The sequence below is a fragment of the Monodon monoceros genome, unplaced genomic scaffold (assembly GCF_005190385.1).
Source record: "Monodon monoceros isolate NGI ecotype Baffin Bay Population unplaced genomic scaffold, NGI_Narwhal_1 Super_Scaffold_18, whole genome shotgun sequence".
Classification (NCBI taxonomy): domain Eukaryota; kingdom Metazoa; phylum Chordata; class Mammalia; order Artiodactyla; family Monodontidae; genus Monodon; species Monodon monoceros.
This window is the reverse complement of record NW_021703774.1, coordinates 176640893-176668391: the sequence shown is the minus strand read 5'-3', so window position 1 is coordinate 176668391 and position 27499 is coordinate 176640893. Positions and strand designations below refer to the sequence as shown.

Sequence of the window (27499 nt, the reverse complement as noted above, 5' to 3'; positions counted from 1 at the left end):
GATCTACTTCCCCAATCAGGGATTGAACCCAGGCCCTCTGCATTGGGAGCATGGAGTCAAGTCTTGATACCTAGTTAACAATCCTTAGTGTTCTTCCTCCCGAGTGACATCTCTCCTAACTCTGAGCAAGCCCAAGGGCTGCCTAACAATCTTCTAAGTGATTGTTTTCACACCTCTGGTCAGAATGCCACCTCCTCGCCCCAAAACCTCCCTCTCAGCTGATGACTTCCATTGCTCTTTTTTTGAAAACATAGAAGCAATCCAAAGAGAGTTTTCAGACACACCTGCCTCCACATCTACCCATCCAGCAACAGCTTTACCCAGCTCTGCCTTTCCTCCTGTTACTGCGGAAGAAGCATCCTTGCCCCCATCTGAGGTCAACCCAACACTAGGGCATTCATCTGGCATACTTCCGCCTACTTGAGGATGTCACTCCAGCAGTCCTTGCCCCCCACCCCATGAAATCATCAATGTATCCTTTCTTCTGGATTTTTTTCCATCAGCACTCAACCATTCTTTAACATCTCCCATCTTGGGATTTACTTGGTAGCGCAGTGGTTAAGAATACGCCTGCCATTGCAGGGGACACAGGTTCGATCCCTGGTCTGGGAAGATCCCACATGCTGCGGAGCAACTAAGCCCGTGCGCCACAACTACTGAGCCTGCGTGCTGCAGCTACTGAAGCCCACACCCCTAGGGCCCGTGCTCCGCAACAAGAGAAGCCACCGCAATGAGAAGCCCGCGCACCGCAACGAAGAGTAGTCCCCGCTCGCCGCAACTAGAGAAAGCCCGCGCAAGCAACGATGACTCAACGCAGCCAAAAATTAAAAAATAAAATAAAATAAAGATAAAATCCCCCATCTTAAAACAAAAAAAGCAATCTCTCAAACCCCAACATTCCCGGTTACTTACCACCACTTTTGTCTCCTCTCTACTGTGGACTGAATGTTTGTGTCCCCCCATATTCATAGCTGAAATCTTAGTCTCCAAAATGATGGTATTTGGAGGTGGGTCCTTTGGGAAGTAATTAGATTTATTAGCGATCGTGAGGGTGGGGCTCCATGATGGGACTGGTGCCTTTCTAAGGGAAAGAAGACACATGAGATCTCTCTTGCCACGTGAGCCACAGGGAGAAAGCAGCCGACAACAAGCCAGGAAGAAGGCCCTCCCCAGGAGCCAGAGCTGTTTGCACCTGCTCTTAGGCTTCCAGCCTCCAAGAACTGTGAGAAATTTCTGTTGTTTAAGCCGCCGAGCCTGTGATATTTTTGTTACAGCAGCCTGAACTAAGACAATCTCTTTAACCAATTTTCTTGGAAGTTTCCTCTGTGTGCTGTCTGCAATTTCTCTCCTCCCACTTCCTGTTGAACCCACTCTGGTGAGGCTTTTGCCCCCCGCCTCCCCAGCCACTAGCACAGCTCTCATCAAGGTCACTGGTGATGTCCCCCTGCTAAGCACTGGGGGCGGGTCCTGGTCCTCCTATTCCTGCTTCTGTAGCATCTGACACCACAGGTCACTCCCTCCTCCTTGCTGACCCTTCTTCGCTGGGCCCCCAGAACCTCAGGCTCTCCTCCCGCCTCACCGGCTGCTTCTTCTCCGTGTCCTTGCTTCTCCCTCCTCCTCCGCGGACTTGAAGAGCCACAGGGCACAGAGCTCCTCTCATCTTCATCTGCACTTGACCTTCGGCATGCCCCAGATGCATATCCTTAAATACAGCTCCCCAGGTCTGTGTGTGCAGCCTCCATCTTGAACTCGTGACTTCTCTAGACCAGAGGGTCAAGGTGACCACCCTCACCCCCATGAAACCACTCTCACCTCTCCACCCTTACCCCCACTCTCCATTCCCAGCCTCACCCCCCAGCCTGTGTCCCTTCATCTCCACCCACATTGTTCTTCCTTTCCTTCCTCTAAATTTATTCCAACTTCTGGGAACTTGTACTTGCTGTTGCCTCCACTTTTCTTTTTTTAAGTCTTTATTAAATTTGTTACAATATTGCTTCTGTTTTATGTTTTTTTGTTTTTTTAGCCTGGAGGCATGTGGGATCTTAGCTTCCCGACCAGGGATCGAACCCTCACCCCCTGCATTGGAAGGCCAAGTCTTAACCACTGGACCGCCAGGGAATTCCCACCTTGGCTTTGAACTCTTCCTGGCTTTTCTTGTGTCTGATTTTTTCTCATCCTCTAGGGGCTCTGCCCAGGGTTATCTAGTGTGTCCTCAGCTCCACCCCCTCCCAGCTGCCCTCCATCACATCATCCTGATTCTTTCCTTCAGAGCATTTAACACAGTCTGTCATTATTGTACTTGTTTATTTGTGTACTTGGTTAACCTTGCCTATTGGGTTAGGTGCCCTTCTTGTGTATGGCGCATGGCAGATGCTCAGTAAATACTACTCAAAAGTAACATTGTCAGGATTAGATGACATAATACAAGTAAAAAAGCTTTGAATAGTATCTTGACCCATAAACATTGACCACTGTTTTTATGACTTGGAGCACAAATGGAACCAGGGCTAGGGAGGGTCCTTAAAAGAATAGGTAGTTCCTGCCTAGAATTCACTTCCTTTCTTCCCCCGGCAAACTTCTACTCATCTTTCAAAACCCAGCTGGAGGGGCCTTCCGTGGCGGTGCGGTGGTTAAGAATCCACCTGCCAGTGCAGGGGATACGGGTTCGGTCCCTGGTCCGGGAAGATCCCACATGCTATGGAGCAACTAAGCCCGTGAGCCACAACTATTGAGCCTGCGCTCTAGAGCCAGCGTGCCACAACTACTGAAGCCCGCACGCCTACAGCCTGTGCTCCGCAACAAGAGAAGCCACCGCAATGAGAAGCCCACGCACCGCGACGAAGAGAAGCCCCTGCTCGCCGCAACTAGAGAAAGCCTGCATGCAGCAACGAAGACCCAACACAGCCAAAAATAAATAAATAAATGTATTTTTTTTTAAAAATCAGCTGGAATATTATCTCCTAGTTTTTTCTAGTTAGTAAGATTGTTTTTTATAACTTTTTTTTTTAATTTATCTATTTTACTTTTGGCTGCGTTGGGTCTTTGTTGCTGCATGCGGGCTTTCTCTAGTTGCGAAGAGCGGGGGCTACTCTCTGTTGTGGTGCGCGGGCTTCTCATTGCGGTGGCTTCTCTTGTTGCGGAGCGTGGGCTCTAGGGCTCGTGGGCTTCAGTAGCTGTGGTTCGCGGGCTCAGTAGTTGTGGCTCGCAGGCTCGGTAGTTGTGGCTCGCGGTCCCTAGAGTGCAGGCTCAGTAGTTGTGGCCCACGGGCTTTGTTGCTCTGCGGCATGTGGGATCTTCCTGGACCAGGGATCGAGCCCGTGTGCCCTGCATTGGCAGACGGATTCTTAACCACTGTGGCAGCAGGGAAGTCCCTGATTAGTAAGATTTTATTGAGCACCTTCTATGGGTTAGGCAGTGGGCCTGACTCTGATTTCAAGAGGGGCTGCTACAGGGGCCGCTTTCCCAGAGCTCAGGGTGACATGCGCAGAGAAGGCGGGCACGCTGGAGGAAATGACACTGGGTGAAACAATCACTTGCCAGGCTAAGAAGGGCAGAGGGGGCCCAGCTGAAAAGGCTCAGAGCTTCCTCTATCACGCTCCCACCCAAACCTACCTTGGGAACTCGCTGATGATGGGCGTGGGGCCTTAATTATTTTGGAAGCTTAGGGTGTGCGTTTCACTTCACTGAAGTCTCACCTCATCACCGGGCGGCTGCCCTGTTCTACCCCAGCTCTGAGGCTCTGAGAGGTCAGAAACTTGGCCGAGAGACCCAACCTGCCAAAGGCAGCCCTGGGCTTCCAAGCCCTCTCACGAGCTCTCCCGAGAACTGGAGTGTCTGTGGGAGGGAGGGGCGGCTGCTGCTCTCGGGCGCCCTCGACTGCCCGTCGAGGAAATAGGGCCGCGCGGACCCACTCCTGTCCCGGCCCAAATCCGACCGCACAGAGCCGGCCTAGCCAGCGGAGCCGTATCCCCCTGAGGAGCCCGCAGCCAGGGTCCTCGGGCCCCGCTCTGCGCGGCGCTCCCGCGTCTCCGGGCTCCGGGCTCTGTCACCGCGGGCGGGGTCCAGTCCGAACCTCGAACCCTTGCCCGGCGGGGTCCTTTCCAACCGCGCGTTGCCGCCTCTCCTCCTCCGGGCCAGGGGAGCAGTGGCCGCGGCCGTGGCCGTAACCGGAGCCCTGGGTCACAGCGGCGGCGAGCGCCGAGATCCGTCCAGGTTTTCGGCGCGAGGCAGCCGGCGCCAGCCTCGGGAAGGTGGACGGGGCCACCGCGCGCGAGGCTGGGGGCGCCTGGCGCGGAAGGGGTGTCGGCTGCGGGTCACCCAGAGGACACCGGGAGGAGAATTCCTGGGGTGGGGGGGAGGGGAGGGGGGAGGGGAGGGGGGAGGCCCGGGGAGGCTGGGCGTTGGGTAGGAGGCACCGACTGACCTTCCAGGGCTGCCGTGGAGAGGCGGGGAGGGCGGCGGCACAGGGTCTGGCCCCTCCGCGCGCCTCCTGCCCGTTCTCTCCGCGCCCGGCGCTCCAGCCCCCAGCCCCGGACCCTCGCTGCTCCCCGCTCCACGACCGCTGGACGCGGCGCGTGGTCCAGCGGGCCAGGTAGGAGGGAGGCGGCACCGGGGCAGAGGGGCCGCGGGCGCCCCCCCGCCCTCCTGCGCTGTGCCCGAAGATGTCGGGAGCTATCTTTGCGCCCCTGGAGGGCCCGGGCGCCCTGGACGCGGCGAGCGGCCCCCCGCTCGTGTGCCCGCTGTGCCGCGCGCGGTACGAGCACCCCTGCCTGCTGGACTGCTTCCACGACTTCTGCGCCGGCTGCCTGCGCGGCCGCACCGCCGACGGCCGCCTCGCCTGCCCGCTGTGCCAGTGAGTGCCTCGAGCCCCTTAAGACGGGAGACTGGCCCCGCTGGGCTGGGACCTAGGTGCTGGGAGGGCAAGGCTCTGACTCCCTGTGGAGACGGCTGGGAGAGGCTGCCCGCAGCCTGCACCTCTCTGCCAGAGAACGTGAAGGCTCCAGCCCATTTTACAGATGGGGTAACTGAGACCTGGGGTTGTGGCCCAAGGCCTCCCACAGAAAGTCAGGGGGCGAGGGCGGGCTAGAGTGCGCGTGCTGTCGGATTCAATGCTGCTGGAGTAGGGGATCTCAGCTCAGCGCCTGGACACTCCCAGTAACTCACTTGGGGGTCCTGAAGTCTTCAGTCAACACAAGCAGGTTATGTTGGCTCAAGTTACCCGGGGTGGCCCTAAATTTGCCCAATGCCATGAGAGGGGGTTGAGGGGAGCCTTCTGCCTTTGACACCCTGAGTCGCCAGCCCCATCCCGAGATTCCCCTAGGACTGGAAAGGGACGGGGTCAGAGAGCACTGGCTGAGATATTTACAGACATCAGACCTGCAGGCATCCCACCTCCCGCCACCCTATTTTTAGCTCCAGACTGGAACGTCTGGAGTAGGAAGGGGGTAGGGAGCCTTAGGGAAGGGGCCTCTGGATCTTGGCTGGAGCTTCTCCGCAGACACCAGACGGTGGTGAAGGGCCCCAGCGGGCTGCCTCCGGTGGATCGGCTGTTGCAGTTCCTGGTGGACAGCTCAGGGGATGGTATGGACGTGGTGCGCTGTGCCAACTGCGACCAGGAGTGCGGCAAGCAGGCAGGGGCGCCTGGGGGTGGGGTGGGGAGCGGAGGGTGCCAGGTTGCACTGTCCTGACGCTTGCAGTGGGTGCCATGTCATCAGAGGATCACCCATCAGGGCATTCTCCAACGCCTCTCTAAGGCACCGTGTATCCAGAATGTGGGCCCCATTTTACTGGTGTGGAGACTGAGGTCCAAAACAACTGCCTTGGGCCAACACCAAGATAGTTGCAGGAGTTAAGGCTATTTCGATTTGGGGAGAGCTTACTGGTCCCCAACTCAGAACACAGTTGTGAATTGGAACAGGAAGGGCATGCCAGGGCACAGGCCTAGGCCAGCCCTCTGGGGTCCGCTGCTACCTGGGTAGCTGTGAGCAGCTATCAACAGCCCAAGGGGAAGTGAGGACATTGTGCCGTTGGGGAGGGGCGATCCCGAAAGACCAGGGAGCAGAGGCCAGGCTTCAGGCTGGACTGTGAAGGGCACGCGAGACTCTCTCTGGCCTGTGGAGGCTGGACCAGGTATTCCAAATCCCAGGAGGATGTCCCTGCAGGAGCAAAAGGTCTGGGAGGGCGGGCAAGTTCTAGAATATGTGCTACGCAGAAGTACAGACATAACCAGCAGGAGGTGAGGGGCTGGAGGTCGGGAGAGCGTGGGGAGGAAATGGCCTTGAGTGCCAACGTAGGAAGTTGGGGTCTGTGCTTTCATAGCCATTGCTGGGGTCAGTGCCCTGGGGAAGGACTCTCAGCCCTGGGGAAGGGCACCTGCAGGTCTTCACTCCTTTTCGCCTCCCAGCCAAGTTCCCACTCCAGATGGCCGGCGTAGGCATCCATGTGGCTACTAGTGAGGGCGCCAACGGGGGGCTTCACACACACACACACAGGCGTACACATACGTTTTTGTTATAGGTGAAATGTTTTGCAAATGCAGTGCCTGCCCTCCCCACAACCCCATGTAACCCCCTCCGCAAGACCGTCCTGGGTAACTGCTCCTTACTGGACCTACTTACCTATTCTCTGAGCCTCAATATTCTCGTCTGTAAACTGGGTACATGAGAGCGCTGCGCGTTGGGGTTACATGAAAGGGCTGCATGTGACCGCGCGCCTGCCCCAGGCCGGGGCCAAGACGCACAGCCACGACGTGCGGAGGCTGCAGTTCCCTCGCGGGCCGTGATGGGATCAGGCTCCCAGTTCACGGGCGGGTTGAGCCCGAGCTCTGTCCGCAGGACGCAGAGACCACGTACTTCTGCAACACGTGCGGGCAGCCGCTGTGCGCGCGCTGCCGCGATGAGACGCACCGGGCACGCATGTTCGCGCGCCACGACATCGTGGCCTTGGGCCAGCGCAGCCGCGACGTGCTCCAGAAGTGCAGTGAGTGCGGCGTGCCGGATGGGGACCAGCGCTGGGCGGGGATGGGGGCGGGCACCGGCCGGAGCCCTCACCGCCGCACTCCCCCCCTCCGCCGCAGCACTGCACGCCGAGCCCTACATCATGTTCTCCACCGACAAGAAGTCGCTGCTGTGCATCCGCTGCTTCCGGGACATGCAGGGGTGGGTAGAGGGCGCGGGAGGTCAGGGGGCTGGAGGGTGGCCCGGAGCAGGGCTCATCCGCGGGCTCGCGTAGGGGGAGCCGGGCTCACTGCGTGGACCTCGAGTCGGCGTACGTGCAGGGCTGCGAGCGGCTGCAGCAGGCGATGCTGGTGAGCGCGGGGCGCCCGGCGCGCCGGGGCGGGGGTTGAGAACGCGCGCCCACAAGACTGAGGCCGCCCTGTCCCCAGGCGGTGAAGGCGCTGCAGACCGCCACAGGGGAGGCCATCGCACTGCTGCAGGCGATGGTGGACGAGGTGCGACGCAGCGCGGCGGATGAGGAGGCCGCCATCCACGCCCTCTTCGGCAGCATGCAGGTGAGGGGTAGGGGGGACTAGCCGGCCACAGGCTGAGCATCCTTATCAGCCATGGCCGGTGCCCGGGACACAGGGCAGGCCCCTCCCCCCGGGGGCCCGTGTGGAGTTTCCAGTGTAGCAGGGCAGCAAGTCTTGAGCTGCTTTCAGAAGTTACTTAATCATCGTAGCTGCCAGGAGAGTTCTAGAGGTGGAGCACGGGCCTGCCCCAGGCTGGCGCTGGTGGTGAGAGGGTGTCAGGGAAGACTTCCCCCAGGAGGTGACATTTAAGGTGAGGGCACCAGGGCTCTCAGGCGGTGAGATGCAAGAAGGAGGTGGCCCGGGCAGCAGCGCTGGTGGGCTGGAGAGAGCCAGCCTAAGCAGCTGTGTGGCTGGGGCCCAGGGGACTGGGAGAGCGCTGGGAGGTGGCAGGGCGGAGCTTGCCCAGCCAGTAGCAGACCTTCCCTCCCAGGACAAACTGGCAGAGAGGAAAGCGCTGCTGCTGCAGGCTGTGCAGAGGTGAGTGGTGGCGGGCTCTCCATCCCCTGCCCCTTGACCTCCAGACACCTATCTCATAGCCTGGGCAGGTGCCGGCCCACCCTGGAGAGCAAGACATCCAGGTGTCTACCGGTGAGGAGGAAAGCTCAGGGCTCAGGGAAGGGGTGTCAAGGAAGGATGCACAAAGCTGGTGGGGAGATGGAACCACCCAGCTCTGAGCCCGCCCCCAAAGTGGGGGTGGGCAGCCCTCCCCTTGGAGATGAGGCTGCCTGCTCCTCCCCCAGCCAGTATGAAGAAAAGGACAAGGCCTTCAAGGAGCAGCTCTCCCATTTGGCTACTCTGCTGCCCACCCTCCAGGTAAGGGGAGCTGGGGGCACAGGGCCGGGCACCCAGCCCAGGCACTGAGCAGTGTCCCTCTCACAGGTCCACCTGGCCATCTGCTCTTCCTTCCTCAGCTTGGCCAACAAGGCTGAGTTCCTGGACCTGGGCTATGTGAGTGCCCACAGATTCTGTGTCTCCCCCCCTCCCCACCAGGAACCCACCCTGCACACCAGAGCCCCCCACCTCAGGGCTGGGCAGCCTGTTACCTGGAGGCTGGGCCAGGGGGTCTTTGGGTAGCCCCTTCTTCCACACCATCATCTACAAAACATTTAGGGGCTGGCTGAACCCCTTTTAATAGGACAGCAGGGAATTCCCTGGCGGTCCAGCGGTTAGGACTCCACCCCGTTCAATCCCTGGTGGTCGGGGAGCTAAGATCCCGCAAGCCACGCAAAGCGCGGCCAAAAACTAAATAAAAAAATAAGAGGACAGCAAAGCCTAGAAGGGAGCATAAGCCTCTCCCCCAAAGTGCAGAGTGTCTACTGGAGTCCAGACCCCCCAGTCTTTCCTGTGGATTTGGGGGCAGGGGTGGTGTGGAAGGATTGGATGGCAGGTGAAATCCTAAAGACGGACGCGTCCTCCGGTCCTCCCGCCTCCCTGTCACCCCCACGCCCCCACCCACCTGAGCGCAGGAGCTGGTGGAGAGGCTGCAGGGCATCGTCACGCGGCCACATCGCCTACGGCCCGCACAGAGCAGCAAGGTGGGCGGGGCCGCGGGGTGGGCCGGGCCGGGGGCGGAGGCCCGCGGAGTTTGGAGCTGCCTCACGAGCTCGTCCGTCCCCCCAGATCGCCAGCGACTACCGCGCCGAGTTCGCGCGCTGCCTGGAGCCGCTGCTGCTGCTGGGACCGCGCCGGGCGGCGGGTGCCGGGGGCGGTACCAGCACGTGAGCCGCAGGGGCGCCGGGACCGGGAAGGGGATGCGGGCACAAGGTCCCCGCTGGGGTGGGGGCCGCCCTTCCCAGCTCGCCGAGCTCCCCGCGCCGCGTCTGGGCTCCAAAGATGTCCACGCGGGAGGGAGAGTCCGCCCAGCCTGGAAACAGCCGTCGGGGCCGCCCTGGATCGGAAGCGCGTGGCTGACCTGGAGTGGAGCCAGGCCAGGGGTGGACAGAGGGACTCAGGGGCTCCCCCAACCGCCGCCGCTGCACCCGGACTGGGGTGCCTAAGCCCTGAAAGGAAGGGGTAGCTTAGGGTGGGGCCTGGGTCTCCAGAAGCCGCAGGGGGTCTGACTTCCGCCCAGTCTAGAGAGCTGGAGACCCCCGGGGGAGTTAGGAGAAATGCCTAAGCTGGATACGTCTGCTAAGAGCTCCAGGGCCCCAGGCAAGGGATACTGGGCATCAAGCCAAATTTGCAAGGTCGAGTGTGTGTGGGTGAACACACTGTCTGAGGATATCCTGGTGGACGCTTCTGCACGTTGGCATCACCCTCAGGATTTAACAAAATACCCTGCTGATGCCATTGGTCTTGGGTGCACACAGCCTTGCATCAGGTTTTTTCAGAGCTCCTGCGTGGTTGTGGTGTGCAGCCTGGGGTGAGAGGGTTGAGAAGGCTGAGAACGCGCTGGGAGGCTGGAGGAAGGGAAGACCCTCTGGAACCCCCACGTCTACATCCACACTAGTTCTCTCCCCAGGCTAGCAGGGGGCTCGGGCCCCAAGGTGCTGATGGGACCCAGCTGCCCCTCCCCCGTGGGAAAGATGTTGGGGTCACCGGTCCAAAAGCCCACGCTGCACCGGTCCATCAGCACCAAGGTGCTGCTGGCAGAGGGCGACGATTCACCCTTCACGGAACACTGCCGCCACTTTGAGAACTCCTACCGGGTGAGGGGGCCAGGGACCTGCCAGCTGGGAAAGGCCCCACCCCTTCTCGCCAAGGTGCAGTGGCCAAATCTAGTCCTGGCCACCTGGCCTGCAGGCCGTCCCTCCACTGAGGCCCCCGCAGTGCACCCAGCCTGCAGGTAACACAGGCACTCACGCCGTCTCTCCCCCCAGCGCCTGCAGGCAGAGATGCAGAACCTGAAGGACCAGGTACAGGAGCTGCACCGGGACCTCACCAAGCACCACTCGCTCATCAAGGCCGAGATCATGGGTGATATCCTGCACAAGTCCCTGCAGGTGGACACACAGATCGCCTTGGAGTATGCTTCCGTGGAGGGCATGAGAGCAGTCTTCCAGGAGGTAGCCCTTCCCGAGGAACCTCCCTCCCCTGCAGCCCCACCTGTCAGCATGTACATGAGCTACCCCAAGACAGGAAGGGGGAGGAGGACCTTGGCCTGGTGCCCCAGGAGGCCCTCGTGTGGCAGGCTCTGGAACCTGGGCCTTTGCTGCCTGGAACCACGTGAACTGGCTGGGAGTGCCCTATGGCTCTGAGTAGCTAGAGGACAGAAATGCTGCCAAGGGAAATTCCAACTCACGGCCACGTGCAATATCCAACTTACTTTCTCTTTCAGATTTGGGAGGAATCCTACCAGCGCATGGCTAACGAGCAGGAGATTTATGAAGGTCCCGGGCAGCTGCTGGGCGCACCCCTGTCCTGGAGCTAATCCACATGCTTTCAGGGGGAGGAAGCCAGTTACCAACTAACCAGATACGAACCCCCGTGCTCTTCCCCCTAGCTCTTGACTTTGCCTCACAGCTGCTAACTGGCCCCCAAATGATATATCTGAGATCAGGATTCAGTAAGTAGGATGCCTTCACAAGTCTTACCTCACTCTTTAATTAGAGGTAATCACTGAAATAGTTGGGTTATTTATATGGTTCAAGGCTGGAGAGTAAGAATTTGAAGCCAACAAGACCTAACGCTCTGGCCTGGGCCCCCACAGCCCAGCTCCATGACCTTCTCCAGCTGAAGCAGGAGAATGCCTACCTGACCACCATCACCAAGCAGATCACGCCCTACGTCCGCTCCATTGCCAAGGTGAAGGAGCGGCTAGAGCCCAGGTGAGAGCAGGGAGTGTTCCGGGGGAACCAAGACGCTTCAGAATGTGCGTAGGAAAGGTGCCACACCTCTGGAAGAGCCCCTTTCAGGGAAGTCAGTGGGCCAGGTCATGAAGGTTTAATCAGGGCATCTGGGAGGACCAGGTGCTGGACATCTGCCAAAACACAGAATGAGCAGGCTGCTCTGAGTTTCTGCTTTTAGGCACACAATTGCCCATCTCTTTACACCTTGGGGGTGTAATGAGGGTCCTCAGCTGATCCAGATAGCAGGACACAGAGCAAAGAGAACTTCCCCAGTACACGGTTAAGACAAGTCTAGATAGGAACCTGGACCAGGCTCTCAGCACCATACTTGAGCACTGGAGGTGTTAACAGTGGCAGGTCCTCAGTGTGCCTGCCTCTCAAGTCTGAGCCCCAGGGTGGTTGCCCTGTAGGGCTGGTACACAGTGGTCAACCTAGCCTCTCCCTCCACCACCCTCCAGGGGTCTCCATTTGCCTCACTCCAAAGTGAGATCTCCTGATGCCCATATGACACGTGTCCTCTTTCATGGTTTGGTGGAGCCCATCCCCCAAGCAGCTCCTTGAGAAAGGGTACAGAGAAGGGACGTGTTTTGAACAGCGTAAGGCTGCAATATCTTTATTCTGCCTTTGCACTTGACTGATAGTTTTGCTGGGTATTGAATTCTAGATGGAAATTCTAAGTTGGAAATGATTCTCCTTCGAAGGCATCACTCTATTGTCTTCTAGCTTCCAAGGCTATCTTTGAGAAGTTTGAAGGCATTCTGATTCCTAATCCTTGTAATGTGACCCACTTATTCTCCTTATTTATTTATTTATTTTAATATTTATTCATTTATTTATTTCGGCTGTGCCGGGTCTTAGTTGCGGCACGTGGGATCTTTAGCTGCGGCATGCGGGATCTTTAGTTGCGGCATGCGGACTTCTTAGTTGCAGTGTGTGAACTCTTAGTTGCAGCACGCATGCGGGATCTAGTTCCTCAACCAGGGATCGAACCTGGGCCCCCTGCATTGGGAGCACAGCGTCTTACCCACCGGACCACTGGGTAAGTCCCCGCTTATTCTCTCTTCAGAAGCTTGTGGAATCTTCTTTGCTCCCAGCGTTCTGAAATTTCACGTTGGTGAGGGTCTAGTCCCGTCCATTGGGTCCTTTCAATCTGGAAATTGTTTGGGCATATTTCTTCTTGAACTGGTTAGTTGATTTTCTCCACTTTTTCTCTTTCTGGAATTCTTATTGGGTATTGGCCTTCCGGGGCTGGCCCTCTGATTTACCATCTCTTTTCAGTCTTGTTTTCCACCTCTTCATCTTTTTGCTATACTTTCTGGGAGATTTCCTCTCTTACCTTCCGACTCTTCTATTTAGTTCTTCATTTTTTATTTATTTATTTATTTATTTATTTTTTTGCGGTACGCGGGCCTCTCACTGTTGTGGCCTCTCCCGTCGCGGAGCACAGGCTCCAGACGCGCAGGCTCAGCGGCCATGGCTCACGGGCCCAGCCGCTCCGCGGCATGTGGGATCTTCCCGGGCCGGGGCACAAACCCGTGTCCCCTGCATCGGCAGGCGGACTCTCAACCACTGCACCACCAGGGAAGCCCTAGTTCTTCATTTTCGAAGAAAATTTCCAAGAGCTCTTTTAAATGTTTTAAATTGTTTTTCATTTCCAAAGAGGTGTTTTTGGTACCCTGACTGCTCTTGTTACACAGCATTCTGTTGTTGCATGGACAGAATATCTTACCCCCTTTGGGGGCCGACAGATGTTTTTTTGCTTTTGTTTTTTTAAGTTTCCTTCTCCCTGAAGTCTGTTTCCTCCAAGTTACGTTTTATTTAGGTTTCTACCTTCCCTGTTAAAGGCTTTTCTCAGCTGTCAGGAAATCTTCAATTACCGGTTCATGTTAGGAGTTAGGGTGGAGGAGAGCAGGCTGGAAGCTCTGAGCACATGGGCGGTGCTTCGGTGTAAGGGATCTGGGTGGGCAGCGTTTTTCGTTTTGCTTTGTCTTAGTTTTGATGCCCCAATGTCAGTTTTAGATCTTTGCCCAGTTTCCTTCCTGGAATGTCACCGTATGGAGCATCTGTACACACAGCTGACTTTCTGTCTTTCAGTAGTTCTCACGGTGTGTCGCACCCTCCCAGAGACTAACCCTTCAGTATTGGGGGTGGGGGCAGCGGTTCGGAGGTAGGGATCTTGACCTTCATCGTCCTATTTCAGTCCCACCCTCCTACTTGCAGAGGCATTGGGGCTACCCGTTCCTGGGCCCCCTGAGGATTCTGTGGTGGGAACTGGTCGGGCCTCCGCCGCTCAGGTCTGCTGAATTAGTGACCATTGTCTACATGCTCTCCAGTTCCAAAATTTTGCTGTTATCCTTTCCTGCTGTCAACCTGGAGAGGTTTTTTTCCCCCTCATTGTTTTGGTCCCTTTACTAGTTTTAATGAGTTTGGGGAAGAAGGAAAAATTTGTGTGTGTGTGTGTGTGTGTGTGTGTGTGTGTGTGTGCGCGCGCGCAATTGCTGTATTAATCCAGAACTGCCAAGCCACCTTTAAAGTGACTATTTTAACGTCACACTGAGAGGTTGCACTCATCATGCCTTCTGCACAATTTTGATCAAATCCCTGTCCAGCCAGGACTAGTTACAATGTCCTCCAAAGCTGACATTTACTAAGCAGTTTACTCCAGATGCTGTGTGATTCCATTTATAAAACCTCAAAACCAGGCAGAACTAACCTCTGGTGTTAGCAGTTGAGATTGGGATTATCCTGGGGGGCCTCTGGGTGGAGGTGACATCCTGGTGCCGCCTACCCAGCCTGTTCACGCTGTGTGCCCGTTCTAAGCCGTGCTCTTACCATTGGCGTCCTTTCCCTTCTGTGTGCTCTGCTTCGGTGAGCAGCCGGCTTCAAGTAGGGTGCTCCTGCCTGCCTGCAAGGGGCAACACCCCGGCAGAGTCACATCTCTGTGGGGAAGTGGCCTCCGTGCTTGGTGTCGGCAAATGGAAAGCTCGGGCAGGAGCCCAGCTCCTGGAGGTTTGGGGCAAGCAGGGAGGCTGCCTCTACCCTTCTTCACAGCACTGCTTTCCAGGTATCTGGAGCTGCCCTCTGCTTCCTCCCCTCCCACTGCTGGCAGCTCACACCAACCCCACCTACCAAATCTGCTCCTGTTCCCACCATCAGCACCTTGTGTGCTACATCCCTTGGCCTCGAATCGTGAGCCTGGACTGTCTGTCACCTTCATCACACTCTTCTTTTGTTTCTGAGACGCCCCACACTCCCGGTTTGGTTTTCCTCCTGCCCCTCCAGCTGTTCCTTCTTCTTTTGTTTTTTTTTTAAAGGGAAAGAGAACCTTTTTTAAATTTTTATTTATTTTAATTTATCTTTATTTATTTGGTTGCACCAGGTCTTAGTCGCGGCTCGCCAGCTGCTTAGTTGTGGCATACGAACTCTTAGTTGCAGCGTGCATGTGGGATCTGGTTCCCTGACCAGGGATCGAACCCGGGCCCCCTGCTTTGGGAGCGCAGAGTCGTAACCACTGGGCCACCAGGGAAGTCCCCCAGCTGTTCCTTCTTAGTCTCTTTGGCTTTGGGCTCTGCCCGCTTGGCTCAAGGCCCAAATGTCAGTTTTCCCCAGGGCTCAGTGCCAGGCATTCTCCTTATCCTACGCCCTCTCCTTAAGGGGCTTCACCCAGTCTCCTGGCTTTAAAACCCCATGGTATTGCAGATGACCCCCAATCCCCCTCCCCAGCACAGATCTGCCCAAGCTCTAGACTCATCTCCAAGTGCCCCCTCCTGGGGGAGTCTCCTCTTGGTGGTCTCAGGGCACCTCAAACCCCACAATGGCCCCGAACTTGGTTTCCTCCCCCCCGAACATGCTACTCCTGTTTCATCTCAGTGAAGGCATCACAGTCACCCAGATGCTCAAGTAAAAAGCCCAGGAGACTTGGATTCCTTTCTTTCCCTCATCCCTTATTGCCAACCCATCCTCAAGTCCTGTTGACTCAACTCTCTTGGTCCGCCTGCTTTGTCTCGACTGTGACCCTCAATCCAAGCCGCCGTTGTCAAGCCCCGCACCCTGGCCCCTCCAGCATGCCACAGTCAGTGGTCTTTCTAAAGCCTATCGTGCTAGGGCCTGAAAGTCCTTCTGGGACCCTCTCTGCCCACCTCTGACCACATCGGCCCCTCCCCACACCCCAGGCACAATGGCCTCTCAGTCCCGCAAAGAAGCTAGACTGGCTGCCACTTCCCTGCCTCTGCCTGGAATGTTCTTGCTTCTTCTTGTTCCATGGACCTCATCACCCAGGTCTTGTCAGCAGGGAGGCCTTCGCAAACCACCCTAGTGAAAGCAGGTCTCCCTCACTGTCACTCCCCACCATCCGTCCCGCTGGGGCTCCTTCCCAACCTTGGCGTGTCTCCCCCCGCAGAACGGGTCTCCCACGAGAGCAGGGCCCAGCCTCTCTCGTCCACTGCCGTGGCCCTGGCCCTCGGTAAATATTTGAGGCCCAAAGTGTTTGCTCAAGTTCGGTGTCTGTGCAGTGAGCCTAAGCGCGCGCAGTGGGCTGGCCCTGCTGCATCCGCATTCCTGGGAACTGCTTTCTCTCACGCAGGTTTCAGGCCCCTGTGGATGAACCGTCAGACCATCTCCAAAACACGCATGATGATGGCGTGAACGGCGAGGCCCAGGCCAGGTAAAGTGAGTCTTTCCAACCTGAGCGGGCAAACGATGTAATCTCAGAGACAAATACAGGCGACAAAGACTGACCTCCGGTTTTCTTTTGGTCCCAACGTGCCATTGACCAGCTAGCTCTACGGCCTCAGCTGGGCCTCAGTGTGTAAAATACAGGGTCAGAGGGGTTCTTAAACTGGGCGGTGCCTTCAAACAGATGACCTCGTGACAGATGTGACCTTGATAGACATGACGTGAGGTTTCTAACTAGGGACAGCCGTGGTTGCCGCCTGCCCAACCCACACCTCCGAGAGCGCAGGCTCCTACACCACTGTGACTCGAGAAAAAGGGATCGTGGGTTATTTCCTCCTGTGAGAGAGCATTGCTACTCACTGGAGCCACAGTGTTTGCCAAAATGACTGCCAGAGGGAGAAAAGAATGTGCGATAACAGATGTGTCACTATCACAGGCTGATCTTTTTGTAGTTCTCTGGAGTTGTAGGAAGTCAGAGCTAAAAGGGCCTGGGGGCAGGGAGAGGTCTGCTGCATCTAGAGCCACAGAGCAGAAAGCAGCCCTACCCTCCCAGGCATCATGCTTCAGGGGAGGGTCAATTCAAAGAGCCGGGTCACCACAAGCCACTGAAACGGTCTGCACTGCCGATGTTTTGGCAACTAAAAGTCATCAGAAGTGAATAAGAATCCTTTAGGAGGGGCTTCCCTGGTGGTGCAGTGGTTAAGAATCTGCCTGCCAATGCAGGGGACACGGGTTCGAGCCCTGGTCCGGGAAGATCCCCCATGCCGCCGAGCAACTAAGCCCATGCGCCACAAGTACTGAGCCTGCGCTCTAGAGCCCGCGAGCCACAACTCCTGAAGCCCGCTACGCCAAGAGCCCGTGCTCTGCAATAAGAGAAGCCACCGCAATGAGAAGCCCATGCACCACAATGAAGAGCAGCCCCCGCTCTCCACAACTGGAGAAAGCCAGCGAAGACCCAATGCAGCCAAAAATAAATAAATAAGTTTATTTAAAAAAAAAAAAAATCCTTTAGGAGATGATGTAGTTAAGGTTCTACCACCCGCTGGTGCCTTCCCGGAAGGCTGGCCGTTCTGAAAGCCTCTGCCTGGGTGGATTTTAGCACTGGGACACAGTGAGACAGGGGAGCAGAGAGGAGCTCACATTAAGTGTTTCTTTAGGAACGATCCAGTGAGTGTCTCGGAGAGGAGAGAGAAGACCTCAGAGCCGAGAAACAGCCGGACCCTGAGCAGCCTCGCAGAAGAGCCTCCACTAAAAAATAAAGATTCTCACAGACCCAAACCGAAAAACGGGGGTGACGTCCCCACATGGAGAGAGCGCCCAGCTTAGCATGGGACAGCTCCCGGAGGTCGGGCGTCTTACAACGTGCACATCAATGCTGGCATATTTAAGAAAAGGCGGTTCCCGTCATGATTTCCTGTTTAATGTGTAACAATCATGCATCAGCAGAAAAACCCAGACACTCTCTGCCAGGTCCCAGTTTCAGGCTCTTTGGCTTGAGCTAGACTTCGTGTTGCCCCGAGTCTTGGTCCTCATCAAGGTGACTCGGGACGGCATCCCAGTCGGCGTGGAAAACGTTACACGAGTGAACGTCCAGCCTGAAGCCCCTCACTGCCCCTGCACCTCCCTGGCGTCTGTGTGCTAGTCCCGTGAGCGCCCGTCTGAATTTCGGGTGATGAGACTCGCCCACTGTGCAGCACCTGCCCTACCACAGAGGAATCCGGCTCCGCCTGAAGCACAGCCCCACTGTTCACCGGGCGCCGCTGGAAAGTTCCCCCCGCTAATCTGAGCGCTGACTCAGCATAGGGGAGAAAACCCTTTGCTCCAGCTTTTCTCACTGAGCGCATAAAGCAACGCGATAGCACCTGGTGGCCTGCATGGCAGGAGATGGCCTCCGTCACGACTTCCCCACCGCTGTCCCCCCCGCCTGCTGTCACTTTCCTGTGTTCACCTTCTATTGGTATTAAAGCACGATTCACCAGCAACTTCGCTCTAGTGGTTTTCCACTCCTACCCAGTACCCGTTCTATCAAGCGGAACTTAAACAAAATGCTTAAAAAAGAAAATTAACCTGCATGACCTAAAGTGTAAAGTTTCGGAGGCAAAACGATGCCCAAAGAATCATGCTTTAAGCAAACATCAGCTTGATTCGGTGGTTCAAACGGCGAGTGGCTTCTACGTGCCAGGTGGGCCTGCAGGTCAATACGCTGACGCATCCGCCACGTCCGTACCCAACACCTCCACACCTGCTCTGTCAGACGTTCCCATCCCAGAGCATCACAAACGTCCACGGTAGCCTGGGGGGCTGGAGGAACTTGTCATTACAAACTGGTTAGAGGTAGGACTCCAGAACAGAATCGAGGAGGCAAAACACATCTGGTTTTACGCTGTAGGTCTTGGACATTTCTTAGCCAGAAGCAAAATGACCTTAAGAGTTTCTGGGGGCTTCCCTGGTGGTCCAGTAGTCAAGACTCTGCACTCCCAATGCAGGGGGCCCGGGTTCGATCCCCGGTCAAGGAACTAGATCCCGGATGCCGCAACTAAAAGATCCTGCATGCTGCAACTAAGACCCGGCACAGCCAAATAAATAAATAAATAAATAAATATTCAAAAAAAAAAAAAGTTTCTGAATCCCACACGATCATACTATTGTTCATAGTGAAATCAAGTACAGTTTTATTTAAGCATTGGAAATAATTTCTGTGAAAGAAAATCCAATATTTAAATAAACATTTCTGCATGTAAAAAGAAGAGTAATTACCCCATTAGGTTACTCTCCTAGCCTAAGCTATGGGACAGTCCTGCAGGAGCAAGCACTTGGGACCGAGCCCAGGACAGGGCGTCAGGCCTCCACAGCAGGGCACAGACAGCAAGCCTCTCGCACCATGCCAGACAGGCTGGGGTCGCCTGGCCTCACCAAGTCACTGCAGAAGCAAAACACAGAGGGAGAGCACAACTATCTAAGGCAGTAAGAAAGCGCGGAGAACGGACAGTGGTTCACTCTTCCTGTCACAGAGGGGCTGCGACCAAACGGAGCTGCAGTCGAGACCCTACGGAACCTCACCTGTCAACACAGCCGGCTGGTTTAGCGATGTTCCCCCATCATGTTAAGCACCCGGAGTGCTAAGTAAGTGGAAGCGGGTTGATAAAGCTCACTTTGTAGGCTTATGCTGCAGTGTATGACAATGAAGGGCCGGCGGGGTGGCTGCCTCCTGCCCTCTGCCAGGCTCACCTACAACCTCGTTTCAGTAAACGGCCGGTCTCGGCCCCAGCCTGCAAACCCTCGTGAAGTGTTTTCACTTTGCACTGCTTCAAAATAGCTTTGTTCTGTGCAGTGCCTATTTTCCATTTCAGAGTCTCCGCTTTGAAACCTGCAATGGAAGAAGAAATCTCCTGACGGTTTCTTAATTTGAGGGAACCGGTGATGTGGCCTTTCCCCAAAATAAGCTTTCGGGAATACCCAAAAAGCCTGTACCCCATTAACCTGATTCTCTTCCTTGTGCGCTGTCACTGCTGAATTTATAAAGTTAAAAATAACCTGAAGATCTCAGTGCTAGATGAAAGTCAATCACTTGCCAAATCCTGCCCCTAAGTAGTTCATCTTTGATCCCCAAGTAATTGCGGACTTCCGCCCTGGGTTACAAATCAGGGTGGGAACTTGCTAGTGGAACTGCTCTTTCAAGCAGAGCAGAATGTCACGTCCAGCCCAGGTGGTGTGACAGCAGCATCTCCCTGCCGACACCAGGGCCTGCCTCCTGAGCTCCAGGCCTGGCAGGCCGGTGAAGGACAGACCGTCAGAGGCCAACACCTCCGGCCTTACTGTCCACAAAGCCAGGGTCGTCACTAGCTCCTCTCCATCTGCTAAAGAGACAACTTCACGATCCCCAGCTGGGTCCTAACCTGCTAGATGCAGCAAGAAAGGACTTTCCCTCAAAGAGCTGGGGGTGGCCGCCAAAACCCCAGCTACACCCTCCTCAGTTTTGCAATCCTATGAAGGGGAGTGTATTTCACTAGGAGTGGTCTGCAGAACAAGTTTACCACTGATTCAAGTCCCCAGACACAGTAAGTGCATGTTGATGTCCCGCCGGGCAGTGTTCCCGCCAGAAGAATCTGCCGCGAGACCCTGGCTGCTGCCTGGGTTGTCTGCCTGCGAGACCTCAGGAGGCCGAGGCTGGAATCTGTCCGGTCCTCAAACCAGCAAATGTCACACCTGTCACCGATGAACCTGTAAACCTCTTTGGTATATATAATGATGAAAAAACTAATTAGGCCATGAAATCTAGAAATAAGTTAATATTTTGAGTTGGTAAAATGCTTTTTTGAACACACATTTCCGGTATCTGGTACAGTGAATCAAATGTCCATTTTTGTGTAATTCATGCAATATTGGTTTCGTTTATGTCATCTCTGTCACCAAAGTATTAAAAACGTTTGACATTGTTCTTCTAAGTCTTCACAAGACCCCTGCGAGGTAGGTGGTATTGACCCCATCCTACAGATGGGGAGGTCTAGGCACGGAAAGGTTTAGTGGCTCCTTGAAAACCGCGTCGCGTCGCGTCGCGTCGCGTGGCAGCACTCCAGCCAGGGGCCGATGCCACCTCTGATTCACGCTCTGTTGGTGCCACTGCAGGACTGCATGGAAGGAATTCACACTGAGAGCAAGTTGCTCTCTGGTCCAGAATTCAACAAGGGTCTCAAAGCTTACATGTTTGATTCATAAAGCCAGCCCATCTTCCCGAACTTGGAAAACAAAAGTACTGACTAAATCTCAGCTGGGATTATTTGCCCTATTTTTTTCATGAGTTGGCTTGCCTGAATTTCATAGTTGTTTATGCTCAAACCCCTTTGGAAAAGATAGTTTGAAATGGCATTAGGGACGATGGAATTTTGAGAACAGAACATAGAAATCAATGGTTAACAGATTTAAGTCAAAACACAAAAATATAAGCTATGATAGAATAAGAAAAAACCCCAAGTAAACGGAGAGCAGTATTTCTCAACGTTTAACAATGCCTTGCACAGAGCAGGTGTCCAGGAAGCATTTTTTTGGATAAAGGAGAAATGACACACCTGTGACATGCCTGTCACTGGTAATAGCCCCCTTTGGGAGGAGCCAGGACCCAGGAAAGCCACAGGGGCCCACAGTGTCCCTGGCCCGGGGAGCCCTGGTAACACAGAGCATCAGCTGAGTCATCTGGAGGTGTCTGTGCTGCCTTTCTGCCAAGTGAAAGGTGGGGCTCACACGCCAAGCGAGTCCCCTGAGTTCATACTGCTGTTTTTGAAAACAGGTAAGTAAACATGATGAGATATATGAAGAGCCAAAGTGCCTTATAAGGAAGTGTCTTTAAAATTGTAGAGATGCTCATGCACTTAAGGACAGAAACAGGGAGGTTAAAGCTGTGCTGTTTGTGTGTTTCGGTCAAAGTAAGGACTCTGAATGGGTTTCTAACACTAGTAAGTACTGGTGCCCACATACCCCTTCCTGCTGCAGGAGCCTCACTCAGCATCAAGAGTGAGCCCACTTCTCCCCAAGGGTCTTGGTTACAACTTAACAGCCCTGGCCTCGTGGGGGAGGGAGTGTGGCCTAGGCTCTGCCCAGGCGCGTCGGCGGTCACTGCCAAGGACTGCGGTTATTCGCTTCTTGTCCACCTTTAATCTACGTCCTACCTTGATGCAGCCCGGGAACAGGCTGCCCGGGCAGCGGGGAGGTGGGAGTGGGGGTGGGAGTGGGGTCCTTTGGTCCTAAGGCCTTCTGACCATTTGATCTTGAGTGATATTCCAGAAGAGTCACTGGTGACACACAAAATGATTTAAGAAAGTCCGTTCTGCAGAGTGGCCGACAGGAAGCAGTTCCGTCCCACGCTGCCTGGAGTGGGGGGCCCCCCAGCCTGGCCTGGGCCGCCCGGGCCTATCATAGCTCCACCTTGACCCCCTTTATGAAAGGCAGGCCCGTGGGCACCCGCTTCTTATACTCCAGGTACTCGTCTCCAAAAAAGTGAATCAGCGAGATCTCCTCCTCCTCTGTCCGGTCGCGGAAGAAGCGCCACACTGTCAGAGCGTAGCTCACGCCACAGATGGGGTTACACAGCACCACCTGACGAAGGGACACAGGGTTAGTGGACTGGGGTCAGTGTGACCCGAAACCTTGAACTTTAGCGGCATGTGCTGCTCTCCAATGACCACAGAGGACTTCCTGCCAAGGGCCCAAGAAACTCTTGAAACATCACTAGGGTCTTTGAGACCCTGAGCCAGGGCGCCATTAACGGAAACCACACCATCACTTTCACAACAGGGCTAAACACCCATCACTGTAGCTTTCGTTCGTACGCTTTTCTGTTGTTCCTCTTACCTGAGAGATACCTGAAAACTGAAAGGAAAGAGCAACCTCCTGGATTTCAACCCCCAGGCAGGGGTGCTGGCAACTCCTCCCTCCACCCCCATACGTGAATTCCCATTCCAAGCACCACTGCCTTCCCGCGTGGCTCCCAGCCTGCCCCCTTCCTAGCACGCTCCCTCCCACCCCACAGCTGCCTGGCCTCCTGCCTCTGGCCCCCGCAACCTTCCTGCGTACGTGCCGTCGATACATTGCTATCAGCTGAGCCCCCAAAACCACTTTTCCCATCAGATCACTCCCCTGTTCAGAAAGCACGAAGGCCTCAACCACGCCTCCTTAGCCCAGCTTTCGAAGCCCAGGAAAGCAGCTCCTCGGCCCACTTCTTCTGTGTAGCTCAGGGAGCCCACTGATCCACCCCCGCCCACTCCGACGAACCCCCCGGCCCCCGCCCGGGACGTACGTCTTCCCCACATGGGTGACCTCACTTCTTCTCACCACTGTTTACTGAGCACCTACTGTGTTCCCAGCACATGCCAAGCCCTTTACCACCCGCCAGTAAGCCATTCGACGCCCAGAGCAAGCCTCTTGAGTAGCGCTGCCGCCCCCGCTTAACCCGCAAGGAAACGGAGGCCAATCAGTTGATGTTAGAGCCGGACCGGCCCCACCCGCCCGCCAGGGACCCCAGAGCGGGGTTTCACAGTCTCAAGCCGCAGCCCGTCGTGGAGCCAGGAGATCAACCCCGTGCATCCGAAACGGCATTACAAACACTAACAAGATAGGAAACAGAGTGTTTTGTACACAGTCAGGGTGAGTGTTGCTCAGGAAAGATCTGTGCAGTTGTTACACACACTTGTGTGCTGGGTCATGGTGTAGAAAGATCTATAGGCAAAGAAGTATGAAAAGCTGTCCAGTCCTAGAACACTTAGGTTTATTAGTTATAGCACTTACGGCAAATTACATGATTCCACTACCGTCAACCTGTTCCCGGGGAATGTGATTGTTAATGCGGCAGTCTTAAGTTTCAGGGTTGCAAGTTTTCACACAAGTGCTGTGCAGTAACCTACTACACCACTGGGGGTCACCAGAGTGCCCCCCCATACCATGCACTGCAATGGGATGCCTGGGGGCCCGGATTGGATGTTCCCGAAGAGATGATGAGTTTTCTAAGCTCTATCCACATTCTCTGTCCAAGTCCTTCTAGGACTAAGAAAGCAGATTCAAGAGACGATGCTCAAGAAACAAGGCTCGGTCTGCAGCCTGAGACAGAGCAAACCTCCATCGCTCATGTTAAACCTGACACATGACCCTGGGCTCATCCACAGCAGCCTCTAATGAAAATCAGCTAAGCTGCCCCTTGAGTGGCAGAGGGCTCTCCCCAAAGCCCCATGTCTGTCCTCATCCCACTGGGATGCTCCAGATCTAAGTTAAAGAGGCAGAAAAGGGGTACGACAGAGGGGGTAACGGCACCTAGAATCGCCGAAAGTTTACAAGCTTAGGACACCCAGATTTTAAGTACATAGCAAAAAGCGCTAAAGACTAAATCAGTTCTTTTGACTTTTATTTAACTATCACTTGAAACATGGCAGGGAACACGTGTACCTATTTAAAAAGGACCAACAGGGAATTCCCTGGTGGTCCAGTGGTTAAGACTCCATGCTTCCACTGCAGGGGGTCCAGGTTCAGTCCCTGCTAAGGGAACTAAGATCCCACCAGCTGCAATGGCGTGGCCAATAAATAAATAAATAAGTAAACACAACACTTAAAAAAAAAAAAAAAAGACAATGGCAAACAAATTAAAAAGACCAACAACTTCGTGAATACACTGAAATCTACTGAATTATACACTTTGAAATGGTGAATTTTATGATATTTAAATTATATGTCGATTTAAAACATATTTTTAAAAACTTTAAAGGAGACCAGTATCGTATCTGATACCATACCTGGGTTCCGATACTCCAGTAAAACCACCCAACATAAGAAGGATGCCGGAACCAAGCGTATACTCCGCTTGTCACCAGAGTGTGGGTTTCTGACTTTTCATTCTGCACCACGTGGTTGAAATTGGAACCAGCTGTAAACATCGCCGCTTTCCGCAGACACTCTCCAAAGACCACCATCAGCAGCCCCGTGGCGCTGAGCCAGGTGATCTGCTTCAGTTCTGCAGGAGAGGGATGGTGACAACCGGGGAGTGAAGACCCTGGACTGCTGAGTTCCCCTCTGCATGCTTAAAATTAACCTATGTTTCGAAAGACAGGAACACTAGAACACATGCTAGTGAGCAATCGGCATCTGTCATCACACTAAAATTTAATTATAAACAAAACACATTCCCCTAAGTTGTGCTGTTCACCCATTCACGTTAAACCGCCAACAGCCCAGTTAGAGTGTCATGGCAAAGAGGTGCCAGGCTCTCATCCACACACACCCCCCCACACACGCTCCCATCCTTCCTCTGGGGACAAAGACAGCTAAGTGAAGCCGAGAAGGATCCAGCGTCTCCCGCCTTGGCCCTTTACTGAATCTTAGGAACTACATGCATTTCATTTAACTTGCTGTGGAAAGTTCAGTGTCAGAGTAGGTTCCAGATGCAGTAGTTTTTGCTAATAAAATTTTTACATGAAATTTCTCAAGTCACAGAAAATGAACAGATCCAAATCTTCTGACTGTAAAACTGGTATTACAGCTATCAGACGTTGGGACTTCACGTTAAATGGTACACACTACGTCCTGCAAGGCTTAAAGCGTAAGGTCAACACATCCTCCATTCAAACTCCAGAAGCGGAATTCACAAGTGGAGCTTGTCCTTTATAAAGAGCTTAGTGAGGATAGAGGTCTGGGGAAGATCACTCGGGGAGATTAGACCTGAGAGGTGAACCCACGTCACTGTCCTGAGGCCCACGTGGAAGCCACCCATCTCCCCTGCAGAAGGGAAAGCAGGGCACACTGACCTGGCCAGAAGATATTTTCAAGTGTGAACTCTATCCAAGAAGAAAGAGCTGCTACTGTATACTCCACACTGTGATTCAGGAGAAAGGAATCCAAGGACAGACTCTTGGGATTATTGACTGCTGTGACTAAGTACTCAGAATAGTGGAACAATGACAGGGAGCACATATACCTATTTAAAAACAAAAAGAACGAGAGGTAAGTTGGGGCAAGGGAATCAAGTTAGCCTTTAAGTCCAAGGATAGATTTGGTCTGAACTGTCCCTGAATTCTCTGATGAGGGCCTGCTGTCACCTGTCTGAGAGTGGACATCAGGCACCCACATGTAGCATTATTCCCTGAGGTTTGCAGAAAGTGGGGTTGTAAAGGGACTATGTTTTTGAATGTCACAGGAGGGAAAAAAAGAAAAAAAAAACCAAAAAACAAAAAACATAGGTTAGGAAGGCACTATGGGCCTTCAGCCTTTTTTCAAATGACACTACACACAGTAAAACATGAAAGAAGTATCAAAATAAAGTAGTGATGTATGTCGAGTACAAAAATTCGGAAAACTGAAATAATTCCAGCAAAGAAGGATTAGATGGCTCAGAGTATTGATAGTAGGAGATAAAGCTTTTTACCTTGAAGCCACTGGTTCATATCCAGGTCAGGGACTAGAAGGCTCAAGGGACTGAAATCATAGTGTAGGGAAAAATCCTACACTGGCCGTGGGGGAGGCACTAGATGTGACCTAATAGAAATTAGAGACGGAAAAGGCCTGTGAAGACGAGCCAGAGCCTTGCCCCTTCCTGTCACCGAGGACCAGGACCCTCTTCTGGGAGGGGCTGGTCACATTACTGAAGGTGCGGTACATGAGAGCACCTGTGGGAAGGGTGCCAGGGAGACCTGTTTCCACCTGCGACAGAAGCAGCCAACAGGCACAAGTCCTCAAGGTTCAAGATGCGGGAATCTAGGAAGCTAGAGGCCTCATTCCCTTAGAGCCCTCACTAGCCTTCAGCCAGCCAGGGATGCGGGAATATCACTACTGACCCTCTGATCCGCCCACCCCCGCCTCAAAACTGTCATTCCCAAAGCACTTCTTACCAGCCAAAGTGATTCCAAGAAGACTGGCTAAAACTTAGTAGCACTCCACAGCCAAACACAAAGCCAAGGAAACAGGCTCGGATGGCTATCTGAAACGGACCCAAAAGAGGATCAGTCACCTGGTTGTTCACAGAGCATACATCGTACTTCCTGGGATAAGTAGGCCACCCGCAAGTCCATGGAGCCGATTTGCTCAGAGGTTAACAGGGTGAAGCACGGCCGCCTGGGTTCAAATCCCAATCCCACCCCTCTATGGCTCTGTGGCCTTAGGCAAGTTACTTAATCTCTCTGGACCTCGGTTTCCCCATCTACACAATGGGGATGACAAGAGTACCTACCTCTGAGGACTGCTGTGAAGATTACCCACGTAAAGCACTTAAGGCGAAGTGCTTCGTAAGTAAGGTTTAGCTACCATTACTATTATGATTGTTATTGTCACTCAGGGCTGTGGGAAAACTGCGTTAAACCTAGCTTATTGGCCGGATTCTCCCAAGTCCATGCAGCGAATCTGGTCGGGGCAGCCGGGACTCTGCGCCCAGCCCCCTCCACGTAACTGCGGGGGCCTCTGACCTCAGACTTGACAGCAGGTAGTTCTCCACACCTTAAATTACATAAAAGAACTCGTGGGCCCGCTCACTCCCCACCCCACGTGCATCTGCCGCAGCTGCTGAACGGCACCAACCGCAACTTCCCACCCGCTCCGCCGGGTGGAGGGGGACCGCGACCCACGCCCCCCGGGACTGGCAGGGAGGGGGCCCTCCTGCCACCTGAACTCGCAGCTGCTAAAAGACGCGGCCGGGGGAGGCAACCCCTCTAGCGGGCCGCGCTCTCGGCAGACCCGGACCTCGACCCCGGGGGGACGGTGCCCACGCGCCGCGCCCAGCCCGCCCGGCCCCCGGTACCCGCCCCGGCCCTCGGCCCGGCCCGCACCTGGTAGCGCGGCGGCCGGTAGAGCAGCAGCAGCAGCGCGTTGAGTCCAGCCACGTAGAGCGCCAGCCCGGTGCGGCCCTGCAGGCCGGCGCGCGTGAGCAGTGGCAGCGCGAGCACCGAGGCGCCCAGCAGGAAGGTGGCGAGGCTGAGGCGCGCCTCGGAGCCCGGCGGAGCCCGCGCCGCGCAGCCCGCCATGGCGCAGGGCGGCGGACCAGCGG

General features: G+C 54.9%; 2 protein-coding genes across 9 annotated transcripts; one reads left to right on the top strand and one right to left on the bottom strand.

Annotated features, from left to right (window-relative positions):
* The first annotated feature begins 4424 nt into the window (after nucleotides 1–4424).
* On the top strand, nucleotides 4425–17377 carry RNF207 (ring finger protein 207). Of its 8 annotated transcripts, none has more exons than XR_003794411.1 (17): nucleotides 4425–4852; nucleotides 5498–5630; nucleotides 6834–6978; nucleotides 7076–7157; nucleotides 7231–7306; nucleotides 7385–7510; nucleotides 7959–8005; nucleotides 8269–8341; nucleotides 8408–8476; nucleotides 8995–9063; nucleotides 9149–9246; nucleotides 9978–10230; nucleotides 10348–10533; nucleotides 10806–10857; nucleotides 11119–11295; nucleotides 15899–15979; nucleotides 17148–17194. XR_003794411.1 is itself a non-coding variant. In XM_029228336.1 (17 exons), exons 1-17 carry the CDS (start codon nucleotides 4662–4664, stop codon nucleotides 17314–17316), a joined length of 1956 nt encoding a protein of 651 aa, XP_029084169.1. In that variant the 5' UTR covers nucleotides 4425–4661; the 3' UTR covers nucleotides 17317–17377. The 8 variants fall into 8 exon arrangements, 5 of the variants coding, with proteins under 5 accessions (XP_029084169.1, XP_029084168.1, XP_029084170.1 ...); XR_003794409.1 differs by having other exon boundaries at nucleotides 10806–11033; XR_003794410.1 differs by having other exon boundaries at nucleotides 10806–11033; nucleotides 11178–11295; nucleotides 17148–17170.
* A 4334-nt stretch (nucleotides 17378–21711) lies between these two features.
* On the bottom strand, nucleotides 21712–27499 carry ICMT (isoprenylcysteine carboxyl methyltransferase). The gene is made up of 5 exons (XM_029228342.1): nucleotides 27282–27499; nucleotides 26352–26440; nucleotides 25272–25441; nucleotides 24264–24481; nucleotides 21712–22080 (listed from the first exon to the last, which is right to left on the bottom strand). The coding sequence occupies exons 1-5, from the start codon at nucleotides 27474–27476 to the stop codon at nucleotides 21898–21900; spliced, it is 855 nt and encodes a 284-aa protein (XP_029084175.1). The 5' UTR covers nucleotides 27477–27499; the 3' UTR covers nucleotides 21712–21897.